This window comes from Solanum verrucosum, unplaced genomic scaffold (genome assembly GCF_900185275.1).
Source record: "Solanum verrucosum unplaced genomic scaffold, falcon-dt-bn FXZP01000238.1, whole genome shotgun sequence".
NCBI lineage: Eukaryota > Viridiplantae > Streptophyta > Magnoliopsida > Solanales > Solanaceae > Solanum > Solanum verrucosum.
The window spans coordinates 4,876,452-4,896,665 of NW_026020630.1; the positions used below are offsets into that span (position 1 = coordinate 4,876,452).

The 20,214-nt window shown below is 33.5% G+C and overlaps 5 protein-coding genes across 9 annotated transcripts; 3 read left to right on the forward strand and 2 right to left on the reverse strand.

The window, feature by feature from the left end:
• Nucleotides 1–1,090: 1,090 nt before the first annotated feature.
• On the reverse strand, nt 1,091–9,052 carry LOC125811624 (uncharacterized). Of its 5 annotated transcripts, none has more exons than XR_007441928.1 (4): nt 8,898–9,052; nt 6,499–6,958; nt 4,310–4,433; nt 1,091–1,462 (listed from the first exon to the last, which is right to left on the reverse strand). XR_007441928.1 is itself a non-coding variant. In XM_049491148.1 (3 exons), the coding sequence occupies exon 2, from the start codon at nt 6,933–6,935 to the stop codon at nt 6,525–6,527; it is 411 nt and encodes a 136-aa protein (XP_049347105.1). In that variant the 5' UTR covers nt 6,936–6,958; nt 8,898–9,052; the 3' UTR covers nt 1,091–1,462; nt 6,499–6,524. The 5 variants fall into 5 exon arrangements, 3 of the variants coding, with proteins under 3 accessions (XP_049347105.1, XP_049347104.1, XP_049347106.1); XR_007441927.1 differs by having other exon boundaries at nt 4,310–4,473; XM_049491148.1 differs by lacking the exon at nt 4,310–4,433.
• LOC125811623 (UDP-glucose flavonoid 3-O-glucosyltransferase 6-like) lies at nt 1,093–4,091 on the forward strand. Its single transcript, XM_049491146.1, has 3 exons — nt 1,093–1,522; nt 2,223–2,917; nt 3,414–4,091. Exons 1-3 carry the CDS (start codon nt 1,180–1,182, stop codon nt 3,828–3,830), a joined length of 1,455 nt encoding a protein of 484 aa, XP_049347103.1. The 5' UTR covers nt 1,093–1,179; the 3' UTR covers nt 3,831–4,091.
• Nucleotides 8,545–10,975, forward strand: LOC125811936 (protein FAR1-RELATED SEQUENCE 5-like). The gene is made up of 5 exons (XM_049491480.1): nt 8,545–8,602; nt 8,912–9,001; nt 9,843–10,217; nt 10,279–10,865; nt 10,967–10,975. Exons 1-5 carry the CDS (start codon nt 8,545–8,547, stop codon nt 10,973–10,975), a joined length of 1,119 nt encoding a protein of 372 aa, XP_049347437.1.
• Nucleotides 10,976–11,135: 160 nt separating this feature from the next.
• Nucleotides 11,136–12,519, forward strand: LOC125811937 (protein FAR1-RELATED SEQUENCE 5-like). The gene is made up of 4 exons (XM_049491481.1): nt 11,136–12,064; nt 12,142–12,205; nt 12,307–12,381; nt 12,469–12,519. The coding sequence occupies exons 1-4, from the start codon at nt 11,136–11,138 to the stop codon at nt 12,517–12,519; spliced, it is 1,119 nt and encodes a 372-aa protein (XP_049347438.1).
• A 3,002-nt stretch (nt 12,520–15,521) lies between these two features.
• On the reverse strand, nt 15,522–17,887 carry LOC125811938 (uncharacterized). The gene has a single exon (XM_049491482.1). It carries the CDS (start codon nt 17,636–17,638, stop codon nt 15,695–15,697), a length of 1,944 nt encoding a protein of 647 aa, XP_049347439.1. The 5' UTR covers nt 17,639–17,887; the 3' UTR covers nt 15,522–15,694.
• Nucleotides 17,888–20,214: the final 2,327 nt, after the last annotated feature.

Consider the following 20,214-nt stretch of genomic DNA (forward strand, 5'->3'; position numbering starts at 1 on the left):
GATAGGTCTATAGAACGAGTTATAACCTATGGAAAGTGTGTATACATACGTCCACATTTTAATTAAACACAGATAGAATTTAAAATAATTTTCTACTTGAGCTTCAATTTTGGAGAGAGAAGAAATTTGTTGATCAGCAAAAACCATACAGTAATTTTTTTTTAACATAATCATTTTTTGTCAAATAAATGGTTATCTGGTGCAGTATTCTACACGTTACAACTATATTTCTCATATAATGATAATGACATATCAATAAATTTTATCAACAGCCAAAATCCTCTTTTCTTGGGAAGTAAAATCATAAACACAAAACAAAACTTTTATTTGATCATAGATTTTAAAAGTAAATTTCAAAAGAAATAATATTAAAAATATTGTTTATCCATGAAATTCGATTACTTTTGAAAATTTATCATATTTCTTTTTTCTATATTTCAATTAAATCTATGATCGAACGCTAGAAAAAAATAAAAAACAAATGTTTCATATCCAAAAGACAAATCAGCAAAGCCATGACATCATTTAATTGATCACCACGACAAAACCACTTTTTCTTTCACCAATCCTCTTACTTGGATACTTCCAGTGTCTTAACACCTTCTAGATTCTTATCTTATACAATAAATTTCTTCCACCTATGCCATGACGTCATTGCCAAAAATTTTTTACTGATTGTGCTGTCCCTATCAGCTTTTGCGCATTTCAATTAATCTCACGAGATATGATAACTCTGTCTACCAAGTTTAGAACAGATAAAAAGAACCACCTAATGTTCATCATTATCATTCTTTTTGGGATTCATAATGGTAACAATTCGAATCAATTTACGTGCATTTCAATTATATATTTGAACATCATCCACCAAAACTTAAGCAAGTCTTAATTTTTTCCTTTTTCATCTCTATTGAATTTAAAACTCATCTACATTATTTTTATTAATTTTATTGACCATTAGGCTATACATCAAATGCACCATCATTCTCACTCTTGATGACCAAGACAACTCACTCTTTGTCCCCACATACTTCTTACATATCTTGGCCTTATATATAACCAATCACAAGGGTCATTATTATCAATACCAATATTACACTCCATTCACAAACTCCACTTTCCTCTTTTAAGTTTCAAGCAATATCAAAAGTACAAGTTTGTACCCAAAAAAAAGAAGAAAAAATGACAAGTACCAAGAAAATAGAGTTGATCTTCATTCCTAGTCCACTAATTGGTCATTTAGTATCCACAGTAGAAATGGCAAAGCTTCTCATAACTAGAGAAAAAAACATGTCCATTACAGTTCTCATTATCCAATCACCTCATGACAACAAACTCCCTTCTTATATTCAATCATTAACCAATTTCAGCTCAAGTTTGAAATTCATTCAACTCCCTCAAGATGACACTGTTTTGCAGCTACTCAAAAGTAACCTTTTCACCTCCTTTATTCCTGCTCATAAGCCTGCAGTTAGAGATGTTGTAGCTGAAATTATCAAGTCACAATCAAATATTACACTAGCAGGTATATATTTCAAATTCATTCCATGTATGATTATTTTAACTTTATCTGTCCAAAGCTTTGGTTCAGTAATAAGCAATGTTACTTAGACAATTCAAAAATGTTGGCGGGTGTGTGTCGGATACTTCAAAAGTAATGTATATAAATTTTGGGAGAGTTTGAGCAGCATAGGTGATCAGCACACAATTTGTGATTTATAGACTAGATGCATGTCATGAGTTCGACCACTATTGCCAAAAAAAAATAAAATTGATACTTCCTTCCTTCCATCCAAACTTTATGATACTTCTTGAATTTCGAGAGCCAAATAGTTTTTCTTAACTATGATATTTTAATGTGCCTTTTAATTATTTAAAATTATTAATTATTATGATTTGTTGTAATTTTTGAATATGAATTTTATTTCCAAAAGCTTAAAGATTCTATACCCGAATTTATGGTCAAATTTTAAAAGTTTGACTATCCAAATCCAAATGATACCGCATAAATTATGACAGAGGGAGTATTTAAGTTGAAAGGGGTGTTGCGCCACTACACCAACCTTCTCAATTTAACGCGACTAGAAAAAGTATTTCAATGACTTTATTGTTATTGTGGGTAGAGTAAAGCTTAGTTTTTATTTTTTATGCTACAATGACAGTTTTGAAATTTTAGTCTTTCGATGGGTAAAGTTCTAGTAATTATATGTGATATTAACGTGCAGGTATTGTCATCGACTTATTTTGCACCTCTATGATAGACGTGGCCAATGAATTCGAGCTACCAACCTATGTTTTCTACACCTGTGGTGCAGCAACTCTTGGTCTTCAGTTCCATATACAGAGCCTTAGTGATGACTTTGGAAGAGATATTACTAATTATAAAGATGACCCTGAAGCAGAACTTTCTATAACAACATATTTCAATCCATTTCCTGCAAAATGTTTGCCCTCTGTCGCGTTAGATAAGGAAGGAGGTTCCACCATGTGTCTTGACCTTACAAGAAGGTTTCGAGAAACCAAAGGTATAATGATTAATACCTTTCCTGAACTGGATTCTCACGCGATAAACTCCCTCTCACGAGACAAGAATATACCACCGGTTTACCCTGTGGGACCGGTGTTGAACCTTAATAATAATGCTCAAGGTGACAACTTGAGTTCATCAGACCAGAACATGATGAAATGGTTAGATGAACAACCCCCTTCATCTGTAGTGTTCCTCTGTTTTGGTAGCGGAGGAAGTTTTACGGTAGAGCAAGTTAAGGAAATAACATATGCTCTCGAGAATAGTGGGTGTCGGTTTTTGTGGGCATTGAGACAACCACCACAGAAAGATGCAAGACTTCCAGGTGACTATGAAAATTTTGAAGAAGTATTGCCAGAAGGATTCTTGCAAAGAACACAAGGGATTGGAAAGGTATTGTTGTTGTTTTTCTTTCTTTTCTTTTTTTCATATAGAGCCAGGTCCCTAATCCATATTCAAAGCTCGAACCTGAAACCTTTGGTTAAGACTGGAGGCGCGTTGATTTTATTTTGAATGATTTAAAACCTAGCGTATTAAAAAGAATAACATTTTATTTTATTTAAAAAAAAAAAAACATATCCAATTTTTCATAATTTTATCTTTTGGCTCCTGGTTTTCTCACCCTCTTCAAGAATCCCTGTTCTTTCTTTTTTTCACTCCAAATTCCTATAACAGTTGAGAGATTTAAGAGTTCCCCGAACTTCTATTCGAGTATACACTACAAAATTTCTGGATGATGCATTGTATTTTAGGAGTACATTGTCACTTGTTATCTAGATATAAAATCTACTCTGAAGACAACACCTTTCATAGTGTACCATTAACTTCATTTTATCTTGTATTACTAATCATTGCATCTTATTATTCCATCTCTACAATTTTTCAACAGGTGATAGGATGGGCACCTCAATTGGCCATTTTATCTCACAAAGCAGTGGGTGGCTTTGTGTCGCACTGTGGATGGAATTCGACTTTGGAAAGCATCTATTTTGGAGTGCCAATGGCTACTTGGCCAATGTACGCAGAGCAGCAAGCAAATGCATTTCAGTTGGTTAAAGATTTGGAAATGGCAGTCGAGATTAAGATGGATTACAGGAAGGAACCGGCAGGGACGATGGGCCAAGAAGTTATAGTGAAAGCAGAAGAGATTGAGAAAGCAATAAGGGAACTTATGGACCCGGAAAATAAAATCCGGATGAAAGTAACGGAGATGAAGGAGAAGAGCAGAGCAACAACCATGAAAGGTGGCTCTTCTTACACTTCTATTGGAGGTTTCATCCAGAGTATCATGGAGAATACTCAATGATTAGCTGCTTTGCTATGTTTTTCCTTGAGCCGAGCGTCTATCAGAAACAACCTCTCTACCTCTACAAGGTAGGGGTAAGGTTTGGGTACACTATACTCTCCCCCGACCCCACTTGTGGACTACGTAGAGTATGTTGTTGTTGTTGTAATTTGATCAATAAAGTTGGCTCTGTACCCTCGTTTCTAAGCTACTAGTAAAGGTTGCCCGTGCTGAGCACGACCAAGATTGTATTAGTTGTTATAATATCTTTTTTTAGCTCAATTTGTTTCACATGACATACAAATATTTCAAATATTTTTTAGCTCACACGCCCAAGCACATATAGATCAGCATCCCCATTCAAAATGAAAAATTAAGCAAAAAAAAAAAGAAAAGAGGAAGAAGAACCCACTTAAAAGAGTGTTACAGAAAATAACAAGAAAACAAAATATTTAAGAAAAAAAGAGTGAACAAAATTGAAAGAGAGAAGAAGAACTCACCATAGAAAGAGTGAAATTTCTTTTGTAAGCTGTAATTGTCATGGAATCAGCTCATCAAATGAAAGCAGCAACTCAACCGATGTTCCAGCCTGCTTTCTGTTGAAGAGTAGTTAATCTCTACTCTCTGTAGTTATGATCAAGCTGATATTACTTCCAAGTCTTAACTGAAAAAAACTTTGTGCTTTTAAAATTGTTGTGTATAACTTTTAATTACTTGATCTCGATATTTATGTTGTACCTATATAAATGGTCTTCTCAAGCCTTCTATATTACAATTAAGAAGTATCTGCAAAGGCATGCAACTCAGCAAACAAGTTTATTTACAAGTTAATGGATGGGTCTGGTTAAACCATATGAATGGTTTGATGTGTCATCACTTTCAGTTTCCACGGACATACAAAACGAAGATAGAGATGAGGTAGAATTCTTACTACATTCTTTAATTTCAAGACCTTACATATAATCCAATAACTATACATATGTCAGGCTATACTAAAGAATTATTGCATAGTATTAGTTTAAAGAGCCAAGTCTAATGGTTAAAAAAAAGAAGCTATTTTCTAAGTTGCTCTACTTTTGATTTCTTATCAACTACATAGCAGAAGCTTAAGTTGTATAATTTGCTGGTTTTCCTTGAAAATCTACAGCTTGATGTTGTTTCTATAATATTTGCATGAAAATGACACATAGTTCCTTTCATTTTTGATTCTTCATCATACCCCCTTCCACTTAAGTTCATCTAATTGTTTCTAAACATCAAATCTATGCAGTGGTTTGATCTGACAGTTACTGCCAAGGAATCTACTTTCTAATCATTCTTCATAGTGCATGTTTCATATGAGCTTTCCATTTGTCAGCTGAAGCATGTTAATTTATATTAGTTTAGGCTTTTTGGTAGGTCAAAAAATAAACAAACGTTACCAATAATCATTAATGATCAACAACGGAAATCATGAGTTAATGGCAGATTTTGTGCTTACTTAAGCTTGTTAAAGATGGCTAGCTAGAAGTGCTAGTAGGAGAATTGCATCTTCCAATCGAAACAGGTAAATGTGTTCCATTCAATGTAGGCTTTCAATATCATCTTTTGGTCCTTTATAAGTGGTTCCATTTCTATTTGATATGTCCAAGAGAATACTTAGGGTTCTTTAGAGTGTTGAACATTGCTATTATATTAGAGGATACACTTCGTAAGCACTTATGGGTCACTTTATCATATGGGAGTAAAAATCAAGGTATATCATCATTTTCAAGAGGGAGAAGAGTTCCTTTGTTCCGTAAGAGGGACAGATGTGCCACGAATGTCATCTCATAAATGGATACCACTATTGTAAGGTCATATCTGGAAAAAAAAATGACAAATACCTTCCTTTCACTTTATTGCCACAACTTTTTACGAGGTATTTTTTTCTTTCCACATCTGTTGTTTGTGCTTTCATTGTTCATTAGTTGACAAATATATTCATCTTAGTAACCATACAAAAAAAGCTAAGGGAGACAGTAGTCTCATTAGGGATTTCAGACACTTGAGAACAAAAGGGAAAAATTGGTTGAATACATTTGATAGAAACAAAGGGTAAATTTGGTTGTAAACCACGATGTAAAGTTAGCTTACTAAGTCGAGAGTAGTGTATGAAGAGGAGAAACAGCAACAAAAAGCCTTAGCTACAAGTTACTTACAGTTATTGACTTATGAAAAGAACAAAGTTTCAACTGGTTAAACTTACTTCTCAGTGCCGGATCTTCTTTGTACAGAAATATTAGGCACACGGGCACAAGCCATCTCGTAAACGGTTACTAGGGTGATCAGCCTAACCTTCCATTGCCTTAACCAAGTTTCCTTTCCCACTCCTTATGTATTTATTTTCCCTTCATCCATACTTATTAACTTTTTTCTTGATCAAGATAGGAAAACTTTACCTAAATATAAGGATTCTTTTCTCATCTGTTTGCACATTGAAGCAGAGAAGTTGATAATAATCAAACAATCACACACAATATGAGTTTCAGGTCAATCCAACTAGATAAATAGAGGCATTGCTTTCTACAAACCACAGGAACCAATCCCCACAATCATCAGTATACTGCATCATAAGACCCTTCAAAGAATCTGAACTGAATAGATTAACATAAACTCGATTGAATCATATTTAAGCAACCATCGAGGAAGAGAGTTTAAAGGAGAGTACCTGTCAGATATAAGTTTGCCCAATACTCAATGTGTTGGTGAAATGTGAGAAGTAAAATCCACTGGCAAATATATCTTAGGATTCTTGGGATCAGGGACCCAATGTATCTCACTCATGTTTGGTTTCTCCACATAGGCCATGGTAAACTCTCCCACCTTTTCTGCCTTGCCTCGCTTACCTGCCCTTAGTACATGGTTACTGCGGTTATTGCGAATATAAGAAAAGATGCCATTTTCTAACCGGATGATATCCCCAGGCTCAAAAACATCACATTCATCACCCCACATTTGAAAGTGAACCGCAGCTGTCTCATCTGCAACTAGTGCCAAACACGTCTTGTGTTGCCCTTCTAAATCTATCCTCCCTTTGTCCAAAACAATAAATTTTGTGTTTATATTGTTCAATGCAGCAGGTACGATGTCTTTTAGAAACTGCATCCTTTGACAATCTGATACAATATCTGCAACCAAAAATTTCCAAACTGTCCTAATCACCACAGGCAAACAAAAAATTTAACTTTTCCGCACTCTTTTTCCAATCAAGAAATTTAATGATTTTTTTCACTATGTATTGGTCATATTTACTATATTCTCCTGATTACGTAATATGTAATCGCTTGAAAGGTACATTTTGTTTATAAAAATTGTTTGCATTTCACTCATTTTTCTTAAAGAAGATAACACAACCATCACTTAACAACCATATACTCTTACCTTCATCTACTGGTTACGGTCCAAATAACTAGCTATGTGTCACCCACCCCATCTAAAAAAATCTAGAAAACAAATACAAGGACACCCTCCTCCCTAGATTTGCCTAAATTTCTAGCATGAAGTGTAATACGTAAGCATATATTTCTTGAAAACCAAGTCTAGGAATCATATAAAGAATACAAGGCATCAAATAAACATGCTTGTTAAAGGACTTACATTCTTACTAATAATGAGAAAGAATGGGTCAAATCGAACTGAGCACTCAAGGGTTGTTTGGTAGCTAGTAAAGAAGCAATTTACTCAAGTATTAATTTATGCATTAAGTTATACAATGTTTGGTAGCAAGTTAGGAAGTAAGTTATTCATGTATAACATTTGATATGCAAGGTATGAGGGAATTTGTATATTATTTTGTTAAGGATAGAAGATGAAATAACTAATACCCGCATAACTTATACATATTTTACTAATACCTGCATAATTCTAACCAGCTACCAAAGGATCCCTTAATGACAAACTATTTTTCCTAGGGCATTTTATCAAACGCATGGAGTACATAGGCTCTCTATTAGAAAGAAAGAAGAAAACAACATACTTTATTGTTGAGACTATTACCCCAATAGTAGGTTATTGTTTGAAGCATATAGAAGTAATTAGTATTTAAACATGGTTGAAGGCGTCAATTGATCAGAAATAGAATGTTATTTTCAACTATAATATCACAACTTCCAATTTCAAATGCCAACTACTGAGAAACAGAAACCCAATATAGGAAATCCAAGAACCAATTCAAAACCATCAATGTAAGCTCAAAAACCAACTTATAGGCACAAACTTCATAAAACAAGATTTACCATTGCATAGCATAAGCAGTAGTCCATATTCTACGATTTTTTAGTATAATATCACACAACTCCCTCAATGTTCAAATCCCAACTACTAAGGAACAGAACTCCAGTCAATAAAAGTTCATCAAAAAAGAAATCCAAAAACATCAATGGAAGCTCAAAAACTAACTAAAAGACACAAACTTTATGAAACAAGATTTACCATGGCATAGCATAAGCCGTAATACAAACTCTAAGAATTTCCCAGTATAATATTACACAATTCCTCAATGTTTATATACTTATTCTACCAAGAAACAGAAACCCAATTCACGAAAAGTCAGAGAGGATCCAAAATCATCAATTTAAACTCAAAAACCATCTAAAAGACACAAACTTTATGAAACAAGATTTACCATTGCATAGACTAAGCTGTAATACACACAATTACAACTGTGATATATGAAGCTCATATGATTCTTTAGCTACTTCAATCTCTTGTGAAAATGACTGACATGAATGAATGCAGTGGAGTTCGTTTAGTTTTGCCTCAGATCTATTTAAGTTGGATAAAGACATACTATTAATTATTAAAGTAGAGTAATCCTGTATCACCCATAAAAAATTATTAGTATATCCACAGATGATGAATCAAAAGAGCATAACACGACACTAGCCCAAAAAAAAAACTAATTGACAAAGATACACACTTGTATAATCAAAAAAATGCCCTTCTAAATTCTAATTGGTTTAACTCTTTTGAATAAGTTTTTGTTTGAGGCTAAGCTTCACAACAAATTAGTTAACTACTGCAATTGAAGTCTCTGGATCCAACAAATTAGTTAACTACTTTCATTACCTTTGAAATTGCAGAATGGATGTGCGGCGCTGCTGCGACGTGCGGCACCACTGCTGCTGCAACGGCGACGTGCGGCACTGCTGCTTCTGCGACGGCGACCTGCTGTGAGTTGCGAGTTGGGAGCAGCGTGAGACTGAGACTCAAGAGGGACGGGTTTCACCTGAGTAACACTTTAATGAGGGGAAGGGGAAAATAAATTCTTTAAAATTTTTTTTTTTATATATATATATATTAAATATCGACCTCATTATCAATTAAAATTATTAAATATCTTTAATAAATAGAGATTAAGTTTTGTGCACTGTCAGTGTAGTAAATTTCTACACCATCAGGTAACTTACTTTAATAAAATATTATAATTATAAAAAAGAAAAGAAAATAATATCAACCATTTACTAAAAAGAGAAGAAGAAGAATATCGATAGTTGAGTCCTATTTGGATTCTAACCAAATATAATTCCGTAATTAAATTATTTTCTTTCCAAGATTAATACAATAATTAGGTTTATCGTAGGTTTTCCCTTAAGATCATCGCTCATGTAATTCTTCAAACATCATACTTTCTGAACCTAGTAAGAAATAATTTTTAGAACTTCAAACATTCTAAAACTTGACAAGCTTCTTCTACTCAACGGTATGTCGCGAGAACAAATTTCTTATATTTTCTTGTTTATAAGCATGAAAAAACTCCTTTTGAACAAATCTTCATTAGCAAAATAATTCAATGTACCAAAAATAGGTGAATATAGCGTCGAGAGAGGTGAATATTGCATTTAAAGTATTGTCATATCGTCTCTAATTCTTCTGTTCTACACCAAGTTATTGGGAAGAAATTTTATTAGTTTAACTTCCACTACTGAATATATTTTCCAAAGGAAGTGTTGAATAATAAATAGACATATTCATAATTTTAAGTTATCTAACATTCATAAATGTATTTTGCAGCATCAATGGAAAACTCAAATTTAGATGAGCAACATACAGAAGTTGAAGTTTCATTAGAAGAAAGTGATAGGGAAGAAACAAGACAGATTGTTTCCGAAATAGGAGTTGGAAATTCGAGAGACCCCTATATCGGTAAGGAGTTTCAGTCACTTGATGATTCATTTAAATTTTATCTCGAATATGCTCATCGTAGCGGTTTTAGTGTACGTCGAGGTCGTATGACTAAGTCAAGAAAAGATAAGTCAATAATTGGTCAAGAGTTTGTCTGTTCAAAGCAAGGATTTCGTTCAAAGAAAAATTTAGAAAGTAATAAACCACGAGATGAAACCAGAGAAGGATGCAAAGTGTTGTTATATATGTCAAAGAAAGAAGAAGGTAATTGGGTTGTTTGTAGGCTTGTTGCTAAGCACAATCATGAACTTGCATCTCCAAATAGTCAAAAATTCTTGCGATCAAAAAGAAAAAAATTTGATGCCCCAAAAGAATCTTATTGATTTACTTGATAACTCTGGAGTTCGTCCAAGTAAAATAGCATCAGTGTTGATGAATCAAGTTGGGGGTATAGATCGACTGAATTTAACAAGTCAAGATATCCAGAATTATTTGCAAACTAGAAGACAAAAAAATCTTGAAAAAGGAGATGCACAATTAATGCTACAATATTTCCAAAGGCGTCAATCTGAAAATCCAGGTTTCTTTTATGCAATTCAAATGGATGTAGATGGTCATTTAGCTAATTGTTTTTGGGTTGATGCTAGATCTAGGATTGCTTATAAGAATTTTGGGAAAGTAGTTGTTTTTGATCCTACATATCTGACAAATAAATATAAGATGCCTTTTGTTCCATTTACTGGAGTTAACAATCATTATCAGTCTATTTTGTTTGGTTGTGCTCTACTTTGGGATGAAACTCAAGACACTTTTGAGTGGTTACTTCGTACTTGGCAAGAGGCAATGTTCGGAGTTGCGCCTCATACAATCATAACAGATCAAGATTCTGCCATAACAAATGCAGTTGCAACAGTATTTCCTAACACTAAACACCATTTTTGTATGTGGCACATAACAAAGAAGATTCCAGAATATTTAAGTCATGTTTATCATCAGTATGTTGATTTTAGTAGCAAGTTTAGTTGGTGTATTCATGGTACAACCACTCCTGAGGAATTTGAAACAATGTGGATAGAAATAATGGAGATGTATAATTTAGGAGAAAATAGTTGGTTGCAGAGAATATATGCAATTCGTGAAAAATGGATACCAGCATATGTGCGTACTACTTTTTGTGCAGGCATGTCAACAAGTCAAAGAAGTGAGAGTATGAACAAATTTTTTAAAGATTATTTGAATTCTAGTACTCCAATGAGTATATTTGTGGTGCAATATGATAAGGCTATTGACGCTAGATATGATAAAGTAAGAGAGAAGGATTACAAGACAAAACATTCAAGGCCTATCTTGAAAACTTTGTATCCTATGGAGGATGAAGTGGCGAAGGAATATACAAGAAAGATATTTCAGATTTTTCAAGAAGAACTAATTCAATCTCAAAAATTTATCTCTGAAAAGATTGAGGTTAAGGACGGAAGAAACATCTATAAAGTGCATCAACTTCAACGACAAAAGCCGACATACATCGTTAGTTTGGATCTTGCATTGAAAAGAGCTGTTTGTTCATGCCACAAATTTGAGTTCATGGGAATTCTATGTAGACATGTACTAATGGTATTTATAAAGAAGCAGATTCACTCACTTCCGACATATTATTTATTAGATCGATGGAGTAGAAATGCAACCAAAGAAAGAGCTAATGATCCACCAAATGAAACAAAAAATTTGAAATCTTCTACCTTATGGTTTAATAACATTATGATACATTCTATTGGGCTATCTGAACGAGCTACAAAGTCTGAAAAACATTATCAATTTGCACATCAAAGATTATTGCGATTGTGTGAAGAACTTGATGAACTTCCTTATGAATCAGAGGAAGATTGTGTTGTATCAGGTGGTCCAGGTAGTGAAAAATATTGTGAAATAATATCATGTGAACAAAGTCAAGATACTACTCTGCTTGACCCTCCAGTAGCGGCAACTAAAGGGCGTCCAAGATCTTTGAGAATGAAAGGTGCTTTGGAAGTTACTCAAAAGACCAAAAAAGTTACTTCTCAGAAGCAAAAAAGGCAAACGAAAAGTATGAAATTTAAGAGAAAGGAAACAAGGTAATTTCACTTTACACAATAAATATTATTTCTATTGCGAGTTATTGTTGTTATAACTTCTAACATTTTATGTGCAGTTCAAATTATAATGTCGAAGTCGAGCAGAATGGTACAACAATATCTAACGAGGCTCATTCAATGGTAATTTTTTGTATACTAGCTTATGTCAGTTGGCTTACTTTTCATATACCTTCTTCTTCAACTAACAGAATTCTTTCAAATTTTATCATTTAATTTGTCAGCAGTTTCAACGATATCCAGAATATTATCAAGGATTTATTGAGAACACTGATTGTGCTTATGCCACATCATTTACGGTAAGAACTATTCATTTTTTATTCTATCGTTTATATATTATGTACATGCTAAAGTGTGTGTTGATGAATTATAACTCTTCCTTTCAGGAGTTGATGAAAGCAGCTTCAACTCCATTCCAGCAACACCATCCTAGTTAGTGAGTAAGAAGATGAAGGATTTGGAGCTTTGAGAATATAGGAAATAAGAGGAAGCAGTTATTTAGATTTTAGTTTATTAGTTTTCTTTGAAATTTTTTAACTTTTGAATAGTACTTTCATTGTTTATTTTGACATGTATATGGGATAAAATTATATGCTTGTATTGCAGTTTGTCCTCTATTTTTGGGTCAAATCAATTATATTTTTTGTTACGTGTGAAAATAGATGCACTTTATATCATTCGAAAATGAGCGTAAAATGTAAGATTCCTCTACAAATCAACAAATTTTACTCTAAAAATAGCTGATGTTATAACATGTGTTGTCGAAAACCTTAATAAAAACTAGCTATGCCATAATACAATTATATACAAATAGTTTTCTGGTGGTGTAGAAAACTTGTTCCTTTACGATATGCAAACTTATATGATGCTCCAGATGTGGTTGAACTTTTTACCTCATCCTCCTCCCCAACCAGCTGTTAATAGCATCATGAGTCTATGAGTTTCCTCTTCATTGCTTAGTTTCAAAGATGTAAAACTTGAGATATATATATGTCAAAGATCATAAATATAATTAAAATCACTTATTCGATAAATTTTTATTGATAAATAGTATCAGAATGATATACATGAATCTGAACTTATATTAGAATTTAGATTCTAACAAGTCCAACAAGTTTGTCATACATAGAATGAAACTTAAATTTCATACAATAGTACAAATTGTGAAATACATTTACTATAAAGCGTCTCTCTTTTCTTTTCGAAGCATTTTCCATTCCTTTTACCCCATATAGTATATATGTTGCTTGGGGTGGACAAGAGGAGTTGTATATGCATCGTTATCGATCATTGTGAAGATAGAAATATGTCTCAGCAGGAGCTAGAAGGAGCATCTTCGGATGACTTGGTTCAGAAACAATGGGAAAGAAGAGGTTACCTTGGCGTGCATACAGAAGCAGAACGACTATAGCTTTATTGATCTTCATATCCCTGCTAGTCGTGTCAAAGCAGACGACATGAATGATCTTAGCTCATTTGGCTGATTAGTATGGTTCATGAGAGCTCAACTCACTGTGGAACAGAACACAATTATTCCCAATATTGAGAACTAAAGGGGTTCACAAATGCAAGTATTTCTGCAAGGCTTTTCGAGGAGCTTGTTGGTGTTCTGACGCCACTCGGGGATGATGAAAAAATATGCTCCGTGAGCATCGATAAATCATGTTCCATGAGCCACCAACCAACCAAAAAACAAAACTCAATAGACTCCTTACGTGAAAATTTACAGAAAGAGAATCAGTAACTCATTCATAACAATAAAATTAATTCAGAATATGATCAATCTGTCCAAAAATAATTTAGGTAAATTATGTCTCTTAAAGTTGAAAGCATTACAGAGAAATAGGATTAGTAACTTAATTCTATTTTCTCTTCCCATCTATTGTTAGATCAGGGTATTGATAAATTATGCCCACATAAATGGTATGAAGAGCACCATCATCTATAGGAAGATTGAATGAATTACTCATAAACAATGAAATTCTATTAGAGTAAATTGATTGTGCAAATAAGACACATTAATCACATAATAATTCTAAAATTAAATTATTAATAAAGAGAGAATAGTTTCACTAACATAGATCTACTGTACTCACATAGCAAAATAGGTTATTGAATTTGACACTTTGATTCTGCAAATTCACCTGCAAATGCTTTCTTTATACTAATCAATAAAATAACCATTAGTTAATTAGAGTGAAAAATGATAAAATAAAAACAAAATCATAACCCTCCATGAGTACGAATAAACAAACAAAATTGGAATATCAAGATATGCAGATCGGAAGAAAACATAAAGAGGAAGTAGGTCAAATGTGATATGCAGATTGAAAAAAAAAGCATAAAGAGGAAGTAGGTCAAATGCGTATAAGAAGGAGTAACTGCCGCTGAATATCAGCTATTTTAGAGGGATAAAGACAGGATTTTAATTTCTAGGAGAGAGAGAAAAAAAAGTTAATTTTAATTTTATATTTCTTAAAAAAGATTAGGGAGAAATTAAAATTACATGATGGTGTAGAAATTTACTACACTGACAGTGCACAAAACTTAAACTCTAATAAATATGGACATCAAGAAATCAATATTGTTTAAATAATAATCTAAATATACCGACCTCAAAAGGTCATTTATTAATTTATTTTAATATACCGACCTCTTGAGGTCAATTTTATTAATTAAAATAATATATATAGATTAACAGAGGTTTATCAATATAAAGTTTAATATATATAATCTCCAAATATAGTAATAGACATTGATTACCTCGTAATATCAACGTATTTAATACTTGAATTGATCGATGTTTCTTTAATTAATAATGTATTTTATAGCTGAATCAGTAATATATAAGACTTAATTTGTTAAACCACTCAACAAGTATATATAATCTCCTACAATCAACGTATGTGATACATTTTCGATGATGAATTATCATTTTATCTTTTGCCTACGATATCACAACATGAGAAATCAATTTTAAGTCCAAGCGTTTAAATCTATAGTTCCCTACAAAGACACATTGTTCATCTTACTTGTATTAATTTCCAATTCTAGATCTGTTTTTAGTTGGGAATTGGCTGTGTCACATGACACACTAATAAACAAGCCACTAATTAGCACACAAAACCAGGCTGTGTCACATGTCTATAATACGCATCTATAACTATAGATTAATATTAATTCCATTTAGAAATAATACAATTAATAGTGCTTGGTTTAGATATGGTCAAATTTTCTAGCCTAAGTCCATTTCTTTGAGAAACATTTAACTTTTAGTATGAAAAAAGGAGGCTACATGCTACACTTTAACACTTTTTTCTAAGGTGACGCTTCTAATTAAAAAAAATCTAAATATCTACTGTAATCATATGAACAAAAAATAATTTGTTAGAACTGATAAATTACAAGCAAAAATAAAATTACAAAAAAACATCATGGATAATCTCGAATTAGATCATGAAATATTAAAAAAAAAAAACTGAAAAAGGATTACTTCTTCTACAAAAACTAAAAATACATTCCTGATTAAAGGTTTAAAATAAAATGTACAACCTGAGTAAATGAGCAAGTACAACTGATCACAGCGTAAGTTCTTGAACAATTCGGGTCAGCTCAAAACCCGACTCCAGCCGCCCCGAACCCAAATGTAGCTCGTCGATGTGGCTCAATCTTCATATTCTTCCAGAAACAAGTCTCCGGCACAAGCTTAGCCGTTACCCCTGCCGCCGTCCTCATCGGCTCCGACTTGCACCTTGTCAACACTAACGGCTCGTACGCCACTGCGTTTACCAGTTTCTGCTCTATCATCGTTGCCATGGACATGGCCGGCGAAACTCCGGTCGCCGGAAAAGAACACGATGACCTTGGTGGTTGTAGAAGGAGGTGTTGTTGTTTACTCTTGTCAATGCTTCGCCTTCTCTTTGGATCCTCGGGAATTTCATTCTTCTTCTTCTTCTTCTTCGTCACTGTTTTAGCTTGTTTCAGTTCAGTGCTGCTGTATACCCATGTTTCCTTGGAAACTTCCATGGATAGTTTGGGTTCGCACATCATTAGTAGCAAGCAATCTGGAAGAATTGATTCGTTCTGTTGTTTTCGCGATTCTTTTTCGATTTCATTGTTTGAAAATGCTGCATCAGATTTTGCTTCTTCTTCTTCTCTGTGTTCGTGTTGAATTTGTTTTGCATCTGCTCTATCAATGTGTTCTAACAAAAGTGTTTCTTCAATTACCTTTTTAATAATTGATTTGAATCTCTCTTCTTCTTGTTCTTCGTCCAATGTTTCATCTTCTTCGTTTTCTGAGAAAGAGGAAAAACTCTGAATGCTGCTGTCTTCTTCTTCTTTTTTCTCTGATTCAAGGGGTTGATTATTTGTTTCATCAACAATGGAGTTTACTTCTACTGCTACTGCTGCTACAAGTGCCTTTATCACACTCTCTTCTTCATCTTGTTCCTCTGTTTCTGGTGTTAATTCATGGCATTTGAGCTTTTCTTCATCTTTACTACTTTCTGCTTCTGCATTCTCTTCATTTTCCACAAGATCTACAGAAACACAACTAGTTTCCTCTAGTACTTTGCATTCGGTGTTTTCTGTATCTACTAGTTCTTCCACATCCGCATTTTCTCCGATTTCTTTCTCATCTACTTCAACTTCTTCATTAGTTTCTTTTCGAGCAGGTGATTCCCAGAATCGATTAGTAATATCCGCCATTTTCATAGGATCAGATCGACATCTCATTAGAAGCAAAGCATTTTTAGGCGGAATGCAAATGCTAACTCTGGCTTTCTCTTCATTCATTTCAACACTCTCATCATCATGATCCTTAAACTCAATACCTTCAAACACATGCCTTCTTGAGCTTCTCATTGTACTTTGCATTTCCTCCATTTTCCCTTCTTCTTCTTCCTTCACATTATTCGTCACCACCAACTCAATCCCTCTAGTTTTTTCATCTGCTTCACCATCTTGCAATGCAACTAGCCATCTAGCAACAACATCCTCACATCTCCTCTGCCCATTATTATTATCAACTTCTCTAGATCCATTAACTTTATCCTCTTGTTTTCCTTTCTCATTCGAAAAACACGAAGACCGACATGGAAACAAACAGCTTAACTCTCTCAAAGCTTCATATATCGTCACTGGCAAATGTACCCATCTCTGATTTCTATGCGCCACCGCCACCGCCGCAGCACATTGATCTTGCGCCTGTAAATGCACACTAGAACTCCTCTGATTCTGAATCAAAACTCCCCTTTCTTCTTCCAACTTCCTGAAACTTATATCACTCCTTCTATTAGACAAATTCCGTGTTTGCCTAACTTTCTTCTTCGTCTTCATTTTCACCTGACCAATACAAGTCACCTTCGGAGACGAAGGTTCCGGGTTATCAAAACCCGACCCTCGTTTCTTTCCGGTGGTAGTAGGAAAAGTAGCTGGGGATTGTCCACCTTTAATGCTGCCATTAGCTTTCAGCCTCCGGCTGAGGGAAGTGGGAAGAGTAAGAGGTGGATCATGCCGACCATGGCTAGGACTAAGCATGGATTTGGTTAGTTTCATTGAAGAAGAAGAAGTAGAAAGGGTACAATAAAACAGATGAAGAGTTTTCACTAGTAATGGGATAATGGTTTCTTTGTATTCAGCACATTGTTGTTGTAGGTAGCCATGGATTGGGGATCCATGTGGGGTTTGAAAGTGTAGAAAAGCTGTGTTTTTTGTGGCAGAAGAAACAGAAAATGTAGCAAAAGGAGATGTGCGTGTGGAGTTTGTTGAAAGCAAAAGCTATGGGGGAAAATGGGAAGATGATTGAAATGTTGTTCGTCTTTAGATGATTATTGGGGTAGGGCTAATTGTCTAATGTACAATGTAATACTCTTTTCGTCTAGACATGACACAAATAACCTTTCAAAAATAATATTTCTACGTCCATGAGGTAATATAAGATCTGCGTATATTATATCCTACTCAGACCTACTTAGTGAGACTTCACTAGGTATGTTGTATTTTGATTTGACTTAAAATTTAAGAAAGTAAATAAAATTGGTGAATCTTATGTTCTTAAGTTAAAAATATGTAAAAATACACCAAAATATCATATAATTTTATGATCTTAAACATACCATACGGAAAATGATTGAAATGTTGTTTGTCTTTTAGATGATTGATGGGGTAGGGCTAATTGCCTAATGTACAATTTAATATTGCCAGATTCACAGTAATGACAAAAAGGGAACTCTAATCGATTAAACAAAGCCCAAAACATTAGCCATAATTAGAGAGATTAAGTAAATAACATGAGGTCTCTCAAAGGTAAACTCGCCAACAACAATAGAGTGTAACACATAAACATTAGCGAGAGGCTATTTTCAGAGAATCTTCGATTTTAAGTGTCGCAAATCAAAATAGTAACAAATATCAAAACATCAATAAAGAAAACATGACAAGTAATAAAAAAAAAACATTCACACAGTTACACCAACGAAATAATGCAATCACCAAAACATAATAAACAACATATAACTAAAGTAAGAAATCATATAAATAAAGTTTATACTATGATAGATACAATGCTTCAGCCTATCACAAAGTCTAAATTCTATTAAAAAGTAAGAAAATACTCCCCTATCTATCAATTTTCTACTCTAATCTGCAACCTCAATTTAATTTCTCATCATTCTCATCCCACAAACAATACAAAGTGTAATTTTCCAAAAACGAAATCAAAATTATTAATTTATGAGTTGTGGTTTCATAATTTAAGCCAAAATCCATAAACCCGCAACTCTTACATTATATTGGCTCCGGCCCCGACTAGTATAGCACATTAAAACGTCCTCTTCAGTCTAGCTTGCATAGCATGTGCTGCTTCTAAGTTTGGTTGTCATATTTCACTAGATCAGAAGATGGTCAACTTTGAGTATATTAATAATAATAATATTTTCTCTGTTTTATTTTATATGAATTAGTTTGATTTGACATAAAGTTTAAAATAAAAGGACTGATGAAACTTGTGGTGTGAATAAATGATGAATGTCTGTATGAGTATAAATCATTTCAAACATCTTAAAATTAAATTGTTATTAATATAGAAATATATTATTCTTTGTTAGATTGACTAAAAAGAAAAAATAAATCATATAACTTGGGACAAAGGGAGTAATAAATAAAGGTCATATATGTACGAGTCAATTCTCGTATGGTGATAAAAGAGAGTTATTCAGATGGTAAGTATTGTCATCGTGGCAGTGGTATAATCGTGATTAAACGGCATTTTTGGGGTGAATTTGAAGGAAGCTCACATGGAAAAAGAAGGAAGTGAAAACAAAAGAATCCAAGAGTGCACGTGACTTTTGCTAGTCCTCTCTAAAAGAAGCATAACTGTGTCTCACGCTTCACCTATGACCGTGCACTACAATTGCCGGCAACGTCTACGCGGTTCACTTTTACTTGTTCACTTTATTAAATTTTACGTCTTTAACTTAAAAATCAAGAGATATTTTTCACTAAATTCTTAATACCCTTATTAATAACTACAATCAATTTTCAAACTATTAAATTTAGTATATGATATATTTTATTTGTTATTCCTTGAAAAATGTGTCAAATTAATATCGAACGAGAAAATAAGAATAAGCACGCTCTCAAATGAGAGTAGGAGTTGTTTTTCACTAAAACAAGTACCTCGTTGTCTGACTTGTTAGCTGAGCTAGATGCTTCTATGCACAACATAAAAAGGTGAGCATTAGACCGCGCGTGAATTATGATTATCCGTTATAAATTTTAATCACCTCTAGGCTCTAGGGAGAGATCGAGAATGTTAGTTCACGTGAATTCAATAACTTTAGTCTATCTTTGGTATATGCATTAAGAATTCACTAGTAGTGGGTAATTTATAAGAATGTTTTTGGAGTTAGACCATCTAAAAATTTTGAGAGAAGTATTGAAAATATTCTTAAACTTGACGCGAATTATTAGTTTTGTTTTCGAATTATTGACAGCTTAAAATTACTTGACTAACTAAAATTAGGTACACCCTCAATCACCCCTGATCTACAACATAATATAACAAGTGGTCTCAGACCATAAAGCTCTTAATTAAAAGTTGAGAGAAGTGTTAAAACATCCCTAGAATATAG

Bases quoted from the DNA above. Each gene is read 5' to 3' on its own strand.
- LOC125811623 (XM_049491146.1), top strand. From the start codon at position 1,180: ATGACAAGTACCAAGAAAATAGAGTTGATCTTCATTCCTAGTCCACTA. The intron at 1,523-2,222 runs GTATATATTTCA...ATTAACGTGCAG, and splicing joins ATCAAATATTACACTAGCAG to GTATTGTCATCGACTTATTT. The intron at 2,918-3,413 runs GTATTGTTGTTG...ATTTTTCAACAG, and splicing joins GAACACAAGGGATTGGAAAG to GTGATAGGATGGGCACCTCA.
- LOC125811936 (XM_049491480.1), top strand. From the start codon at position 8,545: ATGACTGACATGAATGAATGCAGTGGAGTTCGTTTAGTTTTGCCTCAG. The intron at 8,603-8,911 runs GTTGGATAAAGA...TTGAAATTGCAG, and splicing joins TTTGCCTCAGATCTATTTAA to AATGGATGTGCGGCGCTGCT. The intron at 10,218-10,278 runs GTAATTGGGTTG...ATCTCCAAATAG, and splicing joins TATGTCAAAGAAAGAAGAAG to TCAAAAATTCTTGCGATCAA.
- LOC125811937 (XM_049491481.1), top strand. From the start codon at position 11,136: ATGTCAACAAGTCAAAGAAGTGAGAGTATGAACAAATTTTTTAAAGAT. The intron at 12,065-12,141 runs GTAATTTCACTT...TTTTATGTGCAG, and splicing joins TTTAAGAGAAAGGAAACAAG to TTCAAATTATAATGTCGAAG. The intron at 12,382-12,468 runs GTAAGAACTATT...TCTTCCTTTCAG, and splicing joins CTTATGCCACATCATTTACG to GAGTTGATGAAAGCAGCTTC.
- LOC125811938 (XM_049491482.1), bottom strand. From the start codon at position 17,638: ATGAAACTAACCAAATCCATGCTTAGTCCTAGCCATGGTCGGCATGAT.